Source organism: Narcine bancroftii, chromosome 2 (assembly GCF_036971445.1).
Source record: "Narcine bancroftii isolate sNarBan1 chromosome 2, sNarBan1.hap1, whole genome shotgun sequence".
NCBI lineage: Eukaryota > Metazoa > Chordata > Chondrichthyes > Torpediniformes > Narcinidae > Narcine > Narcine bancroftii.
The window spans coordinates 14,148,106-14,161,647 of NC_091470.1; the positions used below are offsets into that span (position 1 = coordinate 14,148,106).

General features: G+C 44.0%; 1 protein-coding gene across 5 annotated transcripts in view; it reads left to right on the forward strand.

Moving 5' to 3' along the window:
* ttc7b (tetratricopeptide repeat domain 7B) overlaps window positions 1-13,542 on the forward strand; it is a 408,001-nt gene that overhangs the window by 181,403 nt on the left and 213,056 nt on the right. For all 5 annotated transcript variants that reach the window (XR_011351037.1, XM_069915898.1, XM_069915899.1 and 2 more), the window contains exon 10: window positions 5,012-5,116. Coding sequence is in view for 4 of the 5 variants with exons in the window: in XM_069915898.1 (XP_069771999.1) it covers window positions 5,012-5,116 (105 nt within the window). In the remaining variant the exon portion in view is untranslated. The remainder of the gene's footprint in view (window positions 1-5,011; window positions 5,117-13,542) is intronic.

Consider the following 13,542-nt stretch of genomic DNA (forward strand, 5'->3'; position numbering starts at 1 on the left):
GGAAGGTGCAGTCTTTAGGTATAAATTTTGAGATAGTCAAATGGATTGAACATTGGCTGAAAGGGAGAGGCCAGAGAGTGGTAGTGGATAATTGTCTGTCAGGTTGGAGGCCAGTGACCAGTGGTGTGCCTCAAGGATCTGTATTGGGCCCATTGTTGTTCGTTATATACATTAATGATCTAGATGATGGGGTGGTGAATTGGATTAGTAAATATGCAGACGATACTAAGATAGGTGGAATAGTGGATAATGAAGAAGGTTTTCTAGGATTGCAGAGGGATTTGGGCTGCTTAGAAAAGTGGGCTGAAAAATGGCAGATGGAATTTAATGCTGATAAGTGTGAGGTGCTTCATTTTGGTAAGAAGAATCAGAATAGGACATATGTGGTAAATGGGAGAGCATTCAGGAATACAGAAGAGCAGAAAGATTTAGGAGTGACGGTACATCGTTCCCTGAAGGTAGAAACTCACGTGAATAGGGTGGTGAAGAAGGCTTTTAGTATGCTGGCCTTTATCAATCATTGCATGGAATATAGGAGTTGGGAGGTGATGTTGAGATTGTATAAGACGTTGGTGCGGCCTAATTTGGAGTTCTGTGTGCAGTTCTGGTCGCCTAATTATAGGAAGGATATAAACAGAGTGGAGAGAGTGCAGAGAAGGTTTACCAGAATGTTGCCTGGGTTTAAGCATCTGGAGTATGGGGAGAGATTGGACAGATTGGGTCTTTATTCTTTGGAGCGTAGAAGGTTGAGAGGGGATTTGATAGAAGTATTTAAGATTATGAAAGGGATAGACAGAGTGGATGTGGATAGACTATTTCCGTTAAGAGGAGGAAAGATTAAAACAAGAGGACATGAGTTAAGAATTAAGGGGCAGAGGTTTAGAGGTAACATGAGGGGGAACTTCTTTACTCAGAGAGTGGTAGCTGTGTGGAATGATCTTCCGGGAGAAATAGTGGCGGCGGAGTCAATTGTATTATTTAAGAAAAGGTTGGACAGGTATATGGATGAGAGGAAGATGGAGGGTTATGGGCATTGTGCAGGGAGGTGGGATTAGAAAGGGGTGTTTGGTTCGGTGCGGACTAGAAGGGCCTAATGGCCTGTTTCCGTGCTGTAATTGTTATTATTATTATTATTATTATTAAACTTGTTAGGATTCTTTGAGGATATAATGATAGAGGGGAACAGGTTGATGTTGTATATTTGGATTTCCAGAAAGCGTTTGATAAGGTGCCACGCAAGAGGCTTATCAGTAAGTTACAGGAAAGTGGAGTCCGGGGAAGTCTATTGGCCTGGATTGAAAATTGGTTGTCTGACAGGAGGCAGAGAGTCGGGAGTTTTTCAGGTTGGCAGAGAGTGGTAAGTGGGGTGCCGCAGGGGTCGGTGTTAGGCCCACAACTGTTCATCATTTACATTGATGACTTGGAGGAGGGGACAAAATGTGGTGGAGCCAAGTTTGCGGATGTCACCAAATTGAGTGGAAGAGCAAATTGTAATGAGGATGTGGAGAGTCTGCAGAGGGATAGAGTTAAGCTGGATGAGTGGGCAAAGGTCTGGCAGATGGAGTACAATGTTAGTGAGTGTGAGGTTATCCACTTTGGCAAGAAAAATAGAGATCAGTTCTGCAGTTTTACAGTCAGCAACAGCAATTGGAACTGGAACAGGACAAGCTGGCAAGCTTGTGGAAAACCCCATTTGGAAGACGGTTTGTGAGTGCTTAGTTCAGCCTGGTCAAAGCCCTTGTGGTTCATGCAAGAGGAGAGGACCGGCTGTCTAATGATTCACTTGAAATAAGAGACCTGAAAGAAAGAGGTTATCATCTGGAGAACCCTGAGGGGACAGGTTTCTTCGGCAAACCACTGAAGTGGCTTGAAAACCGACAAGAACCTTCCTGAGCGATAACCATTTACCTTTCAAGCACCAAAACCTGGTGAACTTTATCAATGTTAAATTCTGTGCACGGTCTAAGAATTGCCTGTGAACTTGGAGAAATGAGAAGTGAGATTGGGCTGTGAATCAAAAAACTCTTCTGAATTTACACACACATTACGTACACGTGCGCTTAGAATTAGAAGGGGGTTAAGTTAGGTTAGTTAAGTCAATAGTGATAGGTTAAAATGTGATTCTGTTTTCATGTTTAAAGATCATTAAAACAACTTTTGTTTAAGTCACCATTAAACAGCGAATATCTATTGCTGCTGGGTCTTGGGGTCCTCTGGGCTCGTAGCACTACCTTCATCAATGGGGTTTCTCTCCACCTCCTCCTAAAGCCATGCCTGATGATCCCTAAGGCTATGCTTCTGGAAATGCTCATAAATCGTGTCTTTAAGAATCCTCTTTGCTAGTTGGACCGCTCTCTGGTCTATATTTCCTTTTTTTAATGTAATGTTTTATATTCATTTTGGATTATATCTTCACCCGATAGTAGTTGGAGGTTGATCCGAAACCCCCTGGTGAGTGAGTTAAACAGGAGAGTCTGGAGATGCTGAGGTTGAGAGCAATGCACAAATGCACTGGAGAAACTCACCAGGTCACGCAGCATCTATAGGGAGTAAAGGGCAACCAAGATTTCGGGCTTGAGTCCTTCATTCATGGCATGAGGCAAAAGCAGTCAGGTGCCTAAAGCATAAATCCTGCTTTTACTTTCTACGTACGCTGCATGACCTGGGTTTCTCCAGCATATTTGTGAAATGGGCCCTGCTGGGTGACAAGTGATTAACACAACAAGAAATAGTCATCTCGATTTCCCTTTGGCTTGCCGCATATTGCTTCATTTGGTTGTTGTGGGAATAGACAAAACATTCGAGATGATTTTAAACAGGGCTGGAGGGATGTGGTTGGTAAGGTGAATTGCAATGGGGTGCAACAAGAAAAGAAAATAATTTATTCAATGTTAATAATTATGTTGGGGTATGGAGTAGGACAGAATAAATCTTTTCTGAGGTGGAATGCAATAAAAAAAAATTAGGAGCATGTGCTTTAGAAAGCATTGGTCCATCCAGTCCTTCACCCTGCAAAGTGTTATTGGGAAGTATGCAGAGAGTCTGATTCCGGGGTTATGTGAGAAGGCCTGAGAAACCAGAGAACACTATAGTATAGAAACAGGCCCTTCAGACCTTTTAGTCAATGCCAAACTATTATTTTGCCTAGTCCCACTGACTTGCACTCAGTCCATAACCCTCCATACCCTTCCCATCCACAAGCCTCTTCAAATGTTTCTTGATCAAAACTGAGCCTGCATTCACCGCTCATTCCACAGTGCCTCCTCTCTCTGTGTAAAGAAGTTCCCTTTAATCCTCAACTCATGTCCTCTAGTTCTTGTCTCACCTAACCCCAGTTGCAAAAGCCCTCTTTCATTGACCCTATCTGCATCCTTCAAAATTTTGAATACCTCTACCAAATCTCCCTTCATTCTTCTATACTCCAGGGAATAAAGTCTTCGTCCGTTTAACCTCAGAGAGCTACCCCTCTCCCAATCACTTCTCAGCTTTTTTTCTCCTGCCCTATGACCACTTGCCTGTGACCGGGGCTCCTGCCCTGCCCTTTCCTTCCTCCTGCCACCTTTTCATTCAAACACTTGCCAGTTTCCTGCTCATACCTGACAAAGGGCTCTTGCCTGAAATGTCCTGTCTATATCTTTGCTTTCTATGGACACTGCATGACCTGCTGAGGTTCTCTAGCACTTTTGTGCATTTCCTGGTTAACACAATTCTCCAAATTTGGCCTAACTAGTGTCTTCTAGATAAAGAGATTGGCAGAGGGGAAGGGATAATCTCATTGAGATAACATCTTAATTAGAAATGCACAACCTGAAAGAATAGTGGAAGCAGATTCAGCAACTTTCAAAAACCAATTAGATAAATATTAAAATTTTTAGACATGCAGCTCAATAACAGGCCCTTTCAAACCATGAGCTCGTGTTGCCCAATTGCACCCGAATGACCTACAACCTCTCCCCCCCCAGTATGTTTTGATGGGTGGGTGGAAACTAGAGTGCCCAGAGGAAGCCTATGCAGTCACGGCGAGAACGTACAAACTTCCTACAGTCAGCACGGGATTCATACCCCAGTCCCGATTACTGGCGCTGTAATGCATTGTGCTAATTGCTACGCTATTCATGCTGCCATTTGGAAGGAGGATTTTGCGGGGCCAATGGGATGAATTGGCCAGCGTTACTAAAGAGCTTGTGCAGGTACAAATTACAGTTATGATGTATAAATGTAGCCAATGGAGCTAAATGTAGAAAAGTCAAAAATCAAACTCAACTTTCACATGGTGAAAAGGGAGGAACAAAATAGAAATTGAGCGAGCAAGGTGATACTAGAAAAACTCAGTGAGGCAGGTCAGTCAACGTTTCAGGTAAGGACCCTTTATCAAGACTGGAGTGGGAAGAGCAACAGGAAAAAGGGGAGGGCAAGAAGCAGAGGAGTGGCCTAGGGTATCATAGAAGGTGGGAGATGTGGAGAGGGTCAGGTAGAGGGAGAAACCACTGACAGGTTGGGGGGGAAGGTTAAAGAGAAAAGTAAGAAGAGGAGAGGTTAAAGAAGAGATGGAAAACAGGAACCAGATGGAGTGGGGTTACCTTAAATTGGAAAAAGAAATCAATGTTCATGCCACTGCGTTTAAGGCTGTACAGCCAGAATAAGATGTGTTCCTCAAATGCACATTTGGTCTCACAGTGACAATGGATGAGGCAGAGGACAGATGTATCTGTGTGGGATGGCAAAGGGAGTTAAAAATAAGCTATTAGGGTTCAAGGTTAGAGCTCAGGTGTTTGGCCTCACAGGTGAGACAGATTTCTATGCACCTCATTCTACTGCATTCAGGGTACTTGGACTTGGTTGGTGAGGCCAAACATAGTTCGGGTGACCGCTTCACTGAACACCTCGATGCTGCAGCCGCACCGTCCCTCCAGCTTCCAGCATCTGCAGTTCTTGTGTTACTCCATAAGTTCAAATAGTTTAGTGCATGAATAATTCTAAAAGATGAATTTTCTACTTTGTCCTTTTCTAGTCTGCCCGGGCAGTGAGAGTACTGAGAGAATGCATACGGCTCAAACCGGATGACCCCACTATCCCACTCCTTGTTACCAAATTGTGCATCGGATCTCTTCACTGGGTAAGCATTGTGAACTGTCTGTCTCTTAATAAATTCTACAGCTTTCAACCATGGCCTTGCCTTCAACACTGGAACTTGTGGTTGCCATATTCCTGTGACTGTGGTATCACAACTGACCCCCGTGTGGCCCAACAACTGACCCCATGGTCCTGTGACTGACCACCCCCCCCCCCCCCCCCCACAGTCCCTCGACAACCCCCCATGGTCCCCGACTGACCCCCGTGGTCCTACAACTGGTCGTCTCTTCACTATAAATGATGACTTTATTCCAATAAACTTAAAGCCCTATTATAACTCATGACACTTTCCTGTCGCTAACGTCTTGTGGTCCTGTTCGATGTAACTGACGCCCTGTTTTGTTGCAACTAGCAATCATGTTCCTGTCGCTGGCAGCCGTAATCTTTTAACTGCAACTGATATCTGTATTTGTTATAACTGAATGACTCTCTCAACCTTACTCTTCTAACTGAAGCCTTGTGCACAGATGAGCCTATTTACTCCATGTAGCTACCTTGTTCTTGCAGATAATCACATTACTTCTGAGACAGACAACTTTGTTCCAACAGCAGAACTGCAGAATCAGAATTTATTGTCATGAACGTGTCTTGAAATTCGTTGTTTTGCAGCAGTACCACGGGTCCAAAATTGCTGTAAATTACATTTAAAAAATAATACTGTAAATTAGTGCAAAAGAAGATAAAACGAAGTAGTATCTGTGGTTCATTGTACGTTCAGAAATCTGATGTCTGAGGGGAAGGAGCTGTTTCTGTAGCATTGGGTGTTCATCTTCAGACTCCTGTACTTCCTTCCTGATGGTAGCAGTGAGAAAAGGGAATGGCCTGGGTGATGAGGGTCCTGAATTAAAATTCCTTCCCCACCTTTTAATTCAGGTGCCTGCCTAATTTTACTTGTACCTTAAAAAAAGGGCTCAGGCCTGAAATGTCAGGTATGTATCTTTGCCTCTTCTGGACACTGAGAGACCTTTTGAGTTCCTCCACCATTTCTGTGTTTTTACTACAATCAGAGCATCTGCAGACTTTCGTGTTTCACTTTTGGTTCCATCCATCCATCGTTGCTTCCAGCCTGATGAGTTCCTCCAGCAATTCCTTTGTCTGCGCAACCTTACTCCTTTAATTACAATTGTATTGTCTGTAACTTATGGCCTTATTGATTATATGTGGCAACCTCATTCCTTTTGCCAAATGCCTATCGATTTTAAATGGCAGCATTTCCTTGTAGCAGATACTCTCATTCATTATGTCTTATGTCTCTATTTGAATGCTAAAGACTGTATTGCTTACAAAAGAATTGGCCCTGTAACTCGGACGCAATCATTACTATACGCCGGCATATGGGACAATTCTGTATAGGAGAACCCTCAGATTTTCCACCTAAAATGTAGGTTTTGAGCTATACCCTTTGTATCAGATGACACCCTGCCCCCCACCCCCCAGGTCTGGCACTTACAGCTGACCAGTGGAGTGATGCTGTCACAATATTTTAATACCAAATTACCCTGTAAAGGTTTTAATTTTATTATTTTATTTTAAAATAAGCCACTGTTGGCGCCTGTAACAGGCCACTTAAAGCCTGTACAAAGCCGACAGCGGTCAGACTGGGCAGGTGGACCCCGTGTGGCAGAGCTGAGTCTTCTTTGATAACCACCAGGCTGAATGGCCAAGGCCTCTCAATGCGTGTGCAGGGCTGACCTTAAATGTGGCCCCATACAAAATCTTGAGAGTATTTTCACCTCTTCTGTAAAATGATTTTGGAGAAAATTGTAAACTTAATTTCTTTTCGCTGTCGCCATTTGCGTGGACGTGAGCCAGGTTGTCAGCATGAGGAAGGTGGTAGAGGGTGCCTAAGGCCTGACCGGGACACTTGTGTTGGAGCCGGTGGGATGGGGAAGGGATATGGGGGAAGATGGCAGTGATGTTGAGACTTTGCTGTCAAGGTTCAGATTCTAGACCCGGCGTATAAGATGACTTTGAGGCAACGTTTTTAAGTTTCAGGATCATCTTGTACGGTAGCATATACGGTATATCTAGCAGTCTTGTTCCTGGAACTGAAGCTCTCTTACCTATATGGAATGGCCATAGAGGATTGATTCTGGGTCACTGGAGCTGTGTGGCAGTGGCTGCACTAGCTGTGCCACTGTATCTGATGGACTTCCTTTTATTCTCAGGTGCTCCTTCCCTTTCAGTTCAGCCTTTGCTTGCCCAACTCAAGATTCCCATCCATGTCTCCTTTGTCCATTGTTTCCACTTCTTTCCAACTACTACTGAAATACCCATCCATGACCCTGTCTCAACTATCCCAGCATTCTGCAGGCCAACCTCTGTTTTCCCTTTTCCAAGTACCTCTGGACACCACCTTCCCCACCTCCCCACCAGTCCCTAACCCCAAGTTCCCTACTTCCAACACATTTAAACAACTTTACTAAACCTTATCATCAGTGCCACTTCCATCCATGAGCATTGGAATGCACAAAAATGCTGGAGAAACTTGGCCAATCAAGCAGCACCTGCAGGAAGCAAAGGGTTATAATCAATGTTTCAGGTCTGCGCCCTTCGTTAAGGTGTGAGCAAAAAGCAGGTAGGCACCTGAGTAAAAAGATGAGGGGTGGAGTGGAGGGAGGAAAGGGCAGGGGGAGGAGCACACGCCAGCAGGCAAGAGATCATATGTGGTTGTGGGTGGGAGGGCAGGAGAGATGTGTCATTATCTTGGCCATAGCACAACCTTTGCCTTTCCCCTCCCTTCTCCTTTCTCTTCCCTCTTGCCTCGCCCTTATCCTTTGTTTCATCGTTGCCTCTCTCTTGTCTGCCTTCCTCTGCAGTGGTTGATACTTATCATTACCTCTGCCCCAAATGTTGAGGGCCATGTGGATCGAGGACAGAAGTGGAACTGAGGCCTAAGATAAATAAAACGCAACATATTTAGAGGCTAAATGCCCTACTACCTGCTCCTATTTTCTCATGTTTTTACATCAGTAGCTTCACCCTCATTCTCCTTACACTGATCTTAACATTAAAGTCACATCCTATTCCCATTACTATTTACATCCATCCATAAAACTGCTTCACATCCACAAAATCATTCAATTCAAGTTTATTGTCATCTTATTGCACAAGTACAACCTGACGCAACAGGATTCTCCCGTCCTCGGTACAAATCAAGCAGACACACAACCAGACATAACACACATACAGACAAACAATTCACACGCAGGATAATTATTTCATCTTTACAAATAAATAAATATTGTTTCATTAATATGAGTCTCTGATGGTTAGTGTGAGCAGTTTTCTTGGTCGTTCAGCGTTCTCATTGCCCATGGGAAGAAGCTGTTCCTCAGCCTGGTGGTGCTGGGTCTGATACTCAGCTGGTTACCAAGCCTCATGCTTCCGGTAGGTACCCTCTCCCAAGGGCCTACCTCCCTCCTCCTATCACATTCAACAACTGTACCACATCCACTCATTGTTGCTGTTCCCAGAATCCCCTTCCCATGCCCCTAATCATAAGTTTGAGTACCGACGCAGTAACAAATACAATTATCATCCACAGAACAGAGCACATTGGGAATTTGAAACAGAAAAAGATTAATGGGAATTTATTTTGGGAATTTTTTTTAGCAAAACATTTGAGGTTCTAATCAGAGTTTAAGTGTGCATAGGATTCAAGATTTCTTTATTGTCATGTAATATTGCATGAAATTGCCTCTGTAAGGCAGACAAATAGTTGGCAGTAGTATTGCAGTAAAGAGAGAAAGAAAAGCAAAAGAGAGTCCCTTCAGAGTGACTGAGTGTCCATAGATTCGACTCCAGCACTCCCGCAGCCGCACATACCCCCTGTTCGATCCATCCACACCCTGAGCTCCACATCCAAAACGACCAGGAAGCCTCCAGCACCCGAGACCCTTCGGGAGCTCTTCTTGCACTCAGCGTGCTCTCAACACAAACATCATCCCTTTTTGAAGGCAAGCCATGAATATGTTTGCTCTCTCTGAAAATTTCTTTTCATTCCAGAATCCTTTGTAAACCAGAGCATTGATGAGGCTGATGTAATCTCCTCATCATTCTGAGAGTTCAGCATTGTTAAACTGAATCTCATTAATTTGCAGACAATGTTGTCACTCGTGTTTCAGTGCAGGGTGGGACCAAGGCCCATAGACCACAGGGAGGTGCTGATTAATCTTAATGTGAGACTGCCGCCGTGAGAACTGAGGCCGTCTACCAAAACAGGATAATCAGAGCCTGAGAAAGAAGCACGAAATGGGAAGGAAAAAAGTCCATCTTTTCACAATCCGTCACAGTCTCAAATTGTTGGATAGCAAAATACAGATACAGATGCTGCCTGCTGTGGAATTTAAACAGGAGGTGCATACACTATGTTTGACCCCTGTCCCCAGTCACTGCTGAATGAGCTGATGTCAATTGCTGGAACAGTTCCATACAGCTGCTATGTGCTATCCTGGAATGTAATGTGAAACTTACAGGCAAAATTTCTGACCGCCTTTAAATTTCTGACCGCCTTTAAATTTCTTGACCCATCGTTGCTCTGTCCCTTGCTGTTCACCATCTCCCTCTCTGTCAGGGTAAAGTATGATGATGAAGAGAAAGGGTCAAACCCTGCACCAGATATTGGTACATAATAATTTTGAAATAACAGGTTGTTCAAGTTTATTACCATCTGACTGTACACATACCAGACAAAACAGCGTTCCTCTGGAATTGTAAAAGTAAATGTTCTCCGAAGTTGCACATAAACCTTTGGTGAAGATTGGAGCAAATATTCAGCCAAAGGAAGGCCTTGGTCGGGCTTTGCTTGTAGCAACTGTTTGAATAAAGTTGTGTGAAACAGCAATGGCGTCGCCCAGAATGAAGAGCTGGTTGAGATGCTGCTCGCTGTTGGGGCGACTCTCTTAAAGTGTCTCCTTATCCCTGCTTGTAAGAGTTGCCCTGGTCAGAGGCTTGATCTGTAAACGTCGATAATTATCTATAATGTTACTGTTCGTCTTTTCGGGCGGCTGGTGGAGGGGGAGGAACCTGCATACGCAGTGACAATTAAAGAATGTGACTGAAAATAAAATAAAATGCTTTAAGTTTTTATATATTCATGCAAGTGAATTTTGTTCAGTGTAAATATAGTGTAGTATTTTTGCCTTTTAAACTGTTTATTCTTAATGTATGTGTATTAGTTAGGTATTGTATGTTCAAGTCTCAAGGATCCAGAAAATACACTTATCTGGCATCTACCAATCCCCCATAGGTACCGGATTCCGGAGGTTTTATTGTAATTTACTTGATTGGTTTATAAGAGAACCATGGATACCGTTCATCAATCTTGCAGCCTGTGGGAAGAAGCTAGTTCCTAGCCTGGCAGTCCAGATTTTGATGTTCCTGTACCCCCTTCCTGATGCTAGTAGATCAATAGATATTAGAGATTTTTACACAGAAATCCTGTGATATTGCCGTAAGACCCAGCATTAAGCTGACTTTGGTCGTCTAAACTGAACCGAACAAAGCCGGCATAATGCCGGGTCAGTGTGTTACTTTTACACAGCAACCCAGCGTTCCGGGAGCAAAAAAAAGCGGGACGTGTAACTCACAGAGTCGGCAGCTAGAGTGATGTCAAATCGATGCGTCAGATATATCTTTCTACACAAAAGTGTCGGTAGATTTTGATGAGCTTATACTAGCCGTAAATATGTATACCATTCTTCAAGCACAAGCACAGTTCCTGCACATGATACATGATTTTATGATGCTCAGATGGACGCAAAATTTGTGCAAGCAATGTGATTAGAAATACATTAGAGGAGAAATTGAAGAAAAGCAGAGAGATGTTTGCGGCAGAAAGGCGCATGGACCTTGGCTGCTGTAGACAGAGACCTTTAGTTCTTGTTAGTCAAATTGCACTGCTTTTAGATAGAAAGATGTGGAGAAGAGAGAGTCCAAGAGAGCCTGTGTTCTGGGTGATGTCCTCAACAATGTTGAAGATGAGTGGCGGAGTCATTTTCATACATCTCGGGCCACTTTTGACTTTGTATTGGAACTCGTGGAGCCACAACTGAGGCTCAAGACAACAAATGGGTGACACCCTCTGGATCCTCAGCTTAGACTCGCTGTTGTTGTGTGGTGGTGCTACCACTTGTGAATACCGATTCATAAATTGTGTTTTTGGTGACGGTGTATGTGTTGGTACACCAAGTTACTGGAGCATTGAAGATACTGTTGAAACATTTTATTAACTTGTCGAGTGACAGATGGTAGGAATCCTCTATAATTCTTTGAACTCTAAGCAATGCTCCTGGTGAATATCCTCAGTAGAGGAAAGGGAGACCTTAGTGATCTTTACAGCTGTTTTAATGAGCCCCTTGGATATCAAAGCTGCCTTACCACATCAAGATTGATGTCCCTTAGGTTAGGACCAGAGAGAGAGATTTTAAGCAGGCCTTCCTCCACACATGCAAATCAACCTCCCCTCCATCAACTTCATCTATATCTCCCAGTGCCTTCCATCGCACCCTGGTTACACTCTCTTCTCCCCCATTCCTTTGGGCAGAAGATACATGTTTGAAAACTCGTACCTCCAGATTCAAGGACAGTTGCCTTCCTTCTGTTCTCATACTCTTGAATGGGCCTTCCATGAGTATATGATAATGCCTTCTACTTTTTACCTCTATCCTCATTCTAAGCATGCATGCTCGAGGAGGCCAGATGGCCCACTCCTGCCCCTTCCTGCATTATAAATTTTTGTTAGACATACAGCATCGTAACAGGCATTTTTGGCCCACAAGTGTGTGCCGTCTAAGTACACCAAATTGACCTACAACCCCAGTACATTTTAAAGGGGGGAGGAAACTGGAGCCCCCAGGGAAAACCCACTCAGATATGGAGAGATTATATAAACTCCTTACAGACAGTGTGGGATTCAAACCCCAGTCCTGGTTGCTGGCTCTATAACAGCATTCCATTAACTGCTACACTAACCATGCCATCCTTTTATCCCCTGAATTTCTCTTTTATTGTAATACTTTTTAAAAATTCTTTAACTATCTATTGCACTACATAGAGGTTGACATGCCCGAATAGCACGCAAAGTAAAGTTTTACACTATATCTTGGGACACGTGACAATAAACAATTCAATGAATTGGACTCAAAAGGCCTCTTGATTTGTGAACACGATTAATATTGTCTACACCCAAGTTGAAATGACCACTAAGGGAAGGAAGGGCATTGGTCAGTGCAAATTAAACATTCCTCATGGACAGAGTAGATGTGGAAAGGCTGTTTCCCATGGTGAGAGAGACCATGGTGAGAGGACGACAGGATTGAAGGGCATCTGTTTGGAACAGAGATGTGGAGGAATTTCTTCACCCAGAGGGTGGTAAATCTGTGGAATTTGTTGTGGGGGCCAGGTCATTGAGTGTATTTAAGACAGAGATTGATAGGTTCTTGATTAGCCAGGGCATCAACAGTTATGGGGAGAAGGTTGGCCAGTGGGGCTGAGTGGGAAAATGGATCAGCTCATGATTGAATGGCAGGGCAGACTCAATGGGCTGAATAGCCTATTTCTGCCCCTGTGCCTTATGGTGTTATGGAATGGGAGATTGCTTCATTGAGCACCTTTGCTCTGTCCTCTGTTGCGGCCAACCATTTTAATTTTGGGCCCAGGCCCAAGACGCTGGTTACCCTTTACTTTCCATGGATGTTGCATGACCTGCTAAGTTTCTCCAACTCATTTGTGTTTTGCAGTCGACCTCAGCATCTGCAGACTTCCTTAGCCCCTTTTCCACTGTCACCCATGGCCTAGGAATTAATTGGGAATTTACTGGGACAGGGTCCAGTGAAAAAGGAACACTGTCCAAACGCAAGTGTCAAATGATGTCATTTCACGCCTGGGATTAACTACCTCTACCCCTACTCATACCCCCGGCGTTTGCTGATGCCAGCGTGCTGAAAAAACCAGTGGACAGCAGAAAGTCACCCATTTCCATTTGAAGGTAGAACACTCTGATCCCCAGGGATGAGTGTGTTCAGTGGAAAACCAATTTGTGTCCCAGTTAAAGGTGGCCCAGTGGAAACGGCACAAAGGGCTTCCTATCCCAGGTCACTGCACGGCCAATTCACTGGGATGCCGGTGGAAAAAGGGCTCTTGTTACACTCCTTGCCCATATCATAACAATTACAGCACGGAAACAGGCCATTAGGCCCTTCTAGTCCGCACCGAACCAAACACCCCTTTCTAGTCCCACCTCCCTGCACAATGCCCATAACCCTCCATCACTAATTTCTAGTTAGGGCAAGGCAAGTATTAATTAATTGAATGTCCTTGACAACTCTGCTCTGACTGATGTAATGCGGCAGGCTCCTTTGGCCCATTTTCAATGACAGATAGGACAACGTAAGCCAGAATCTGGTA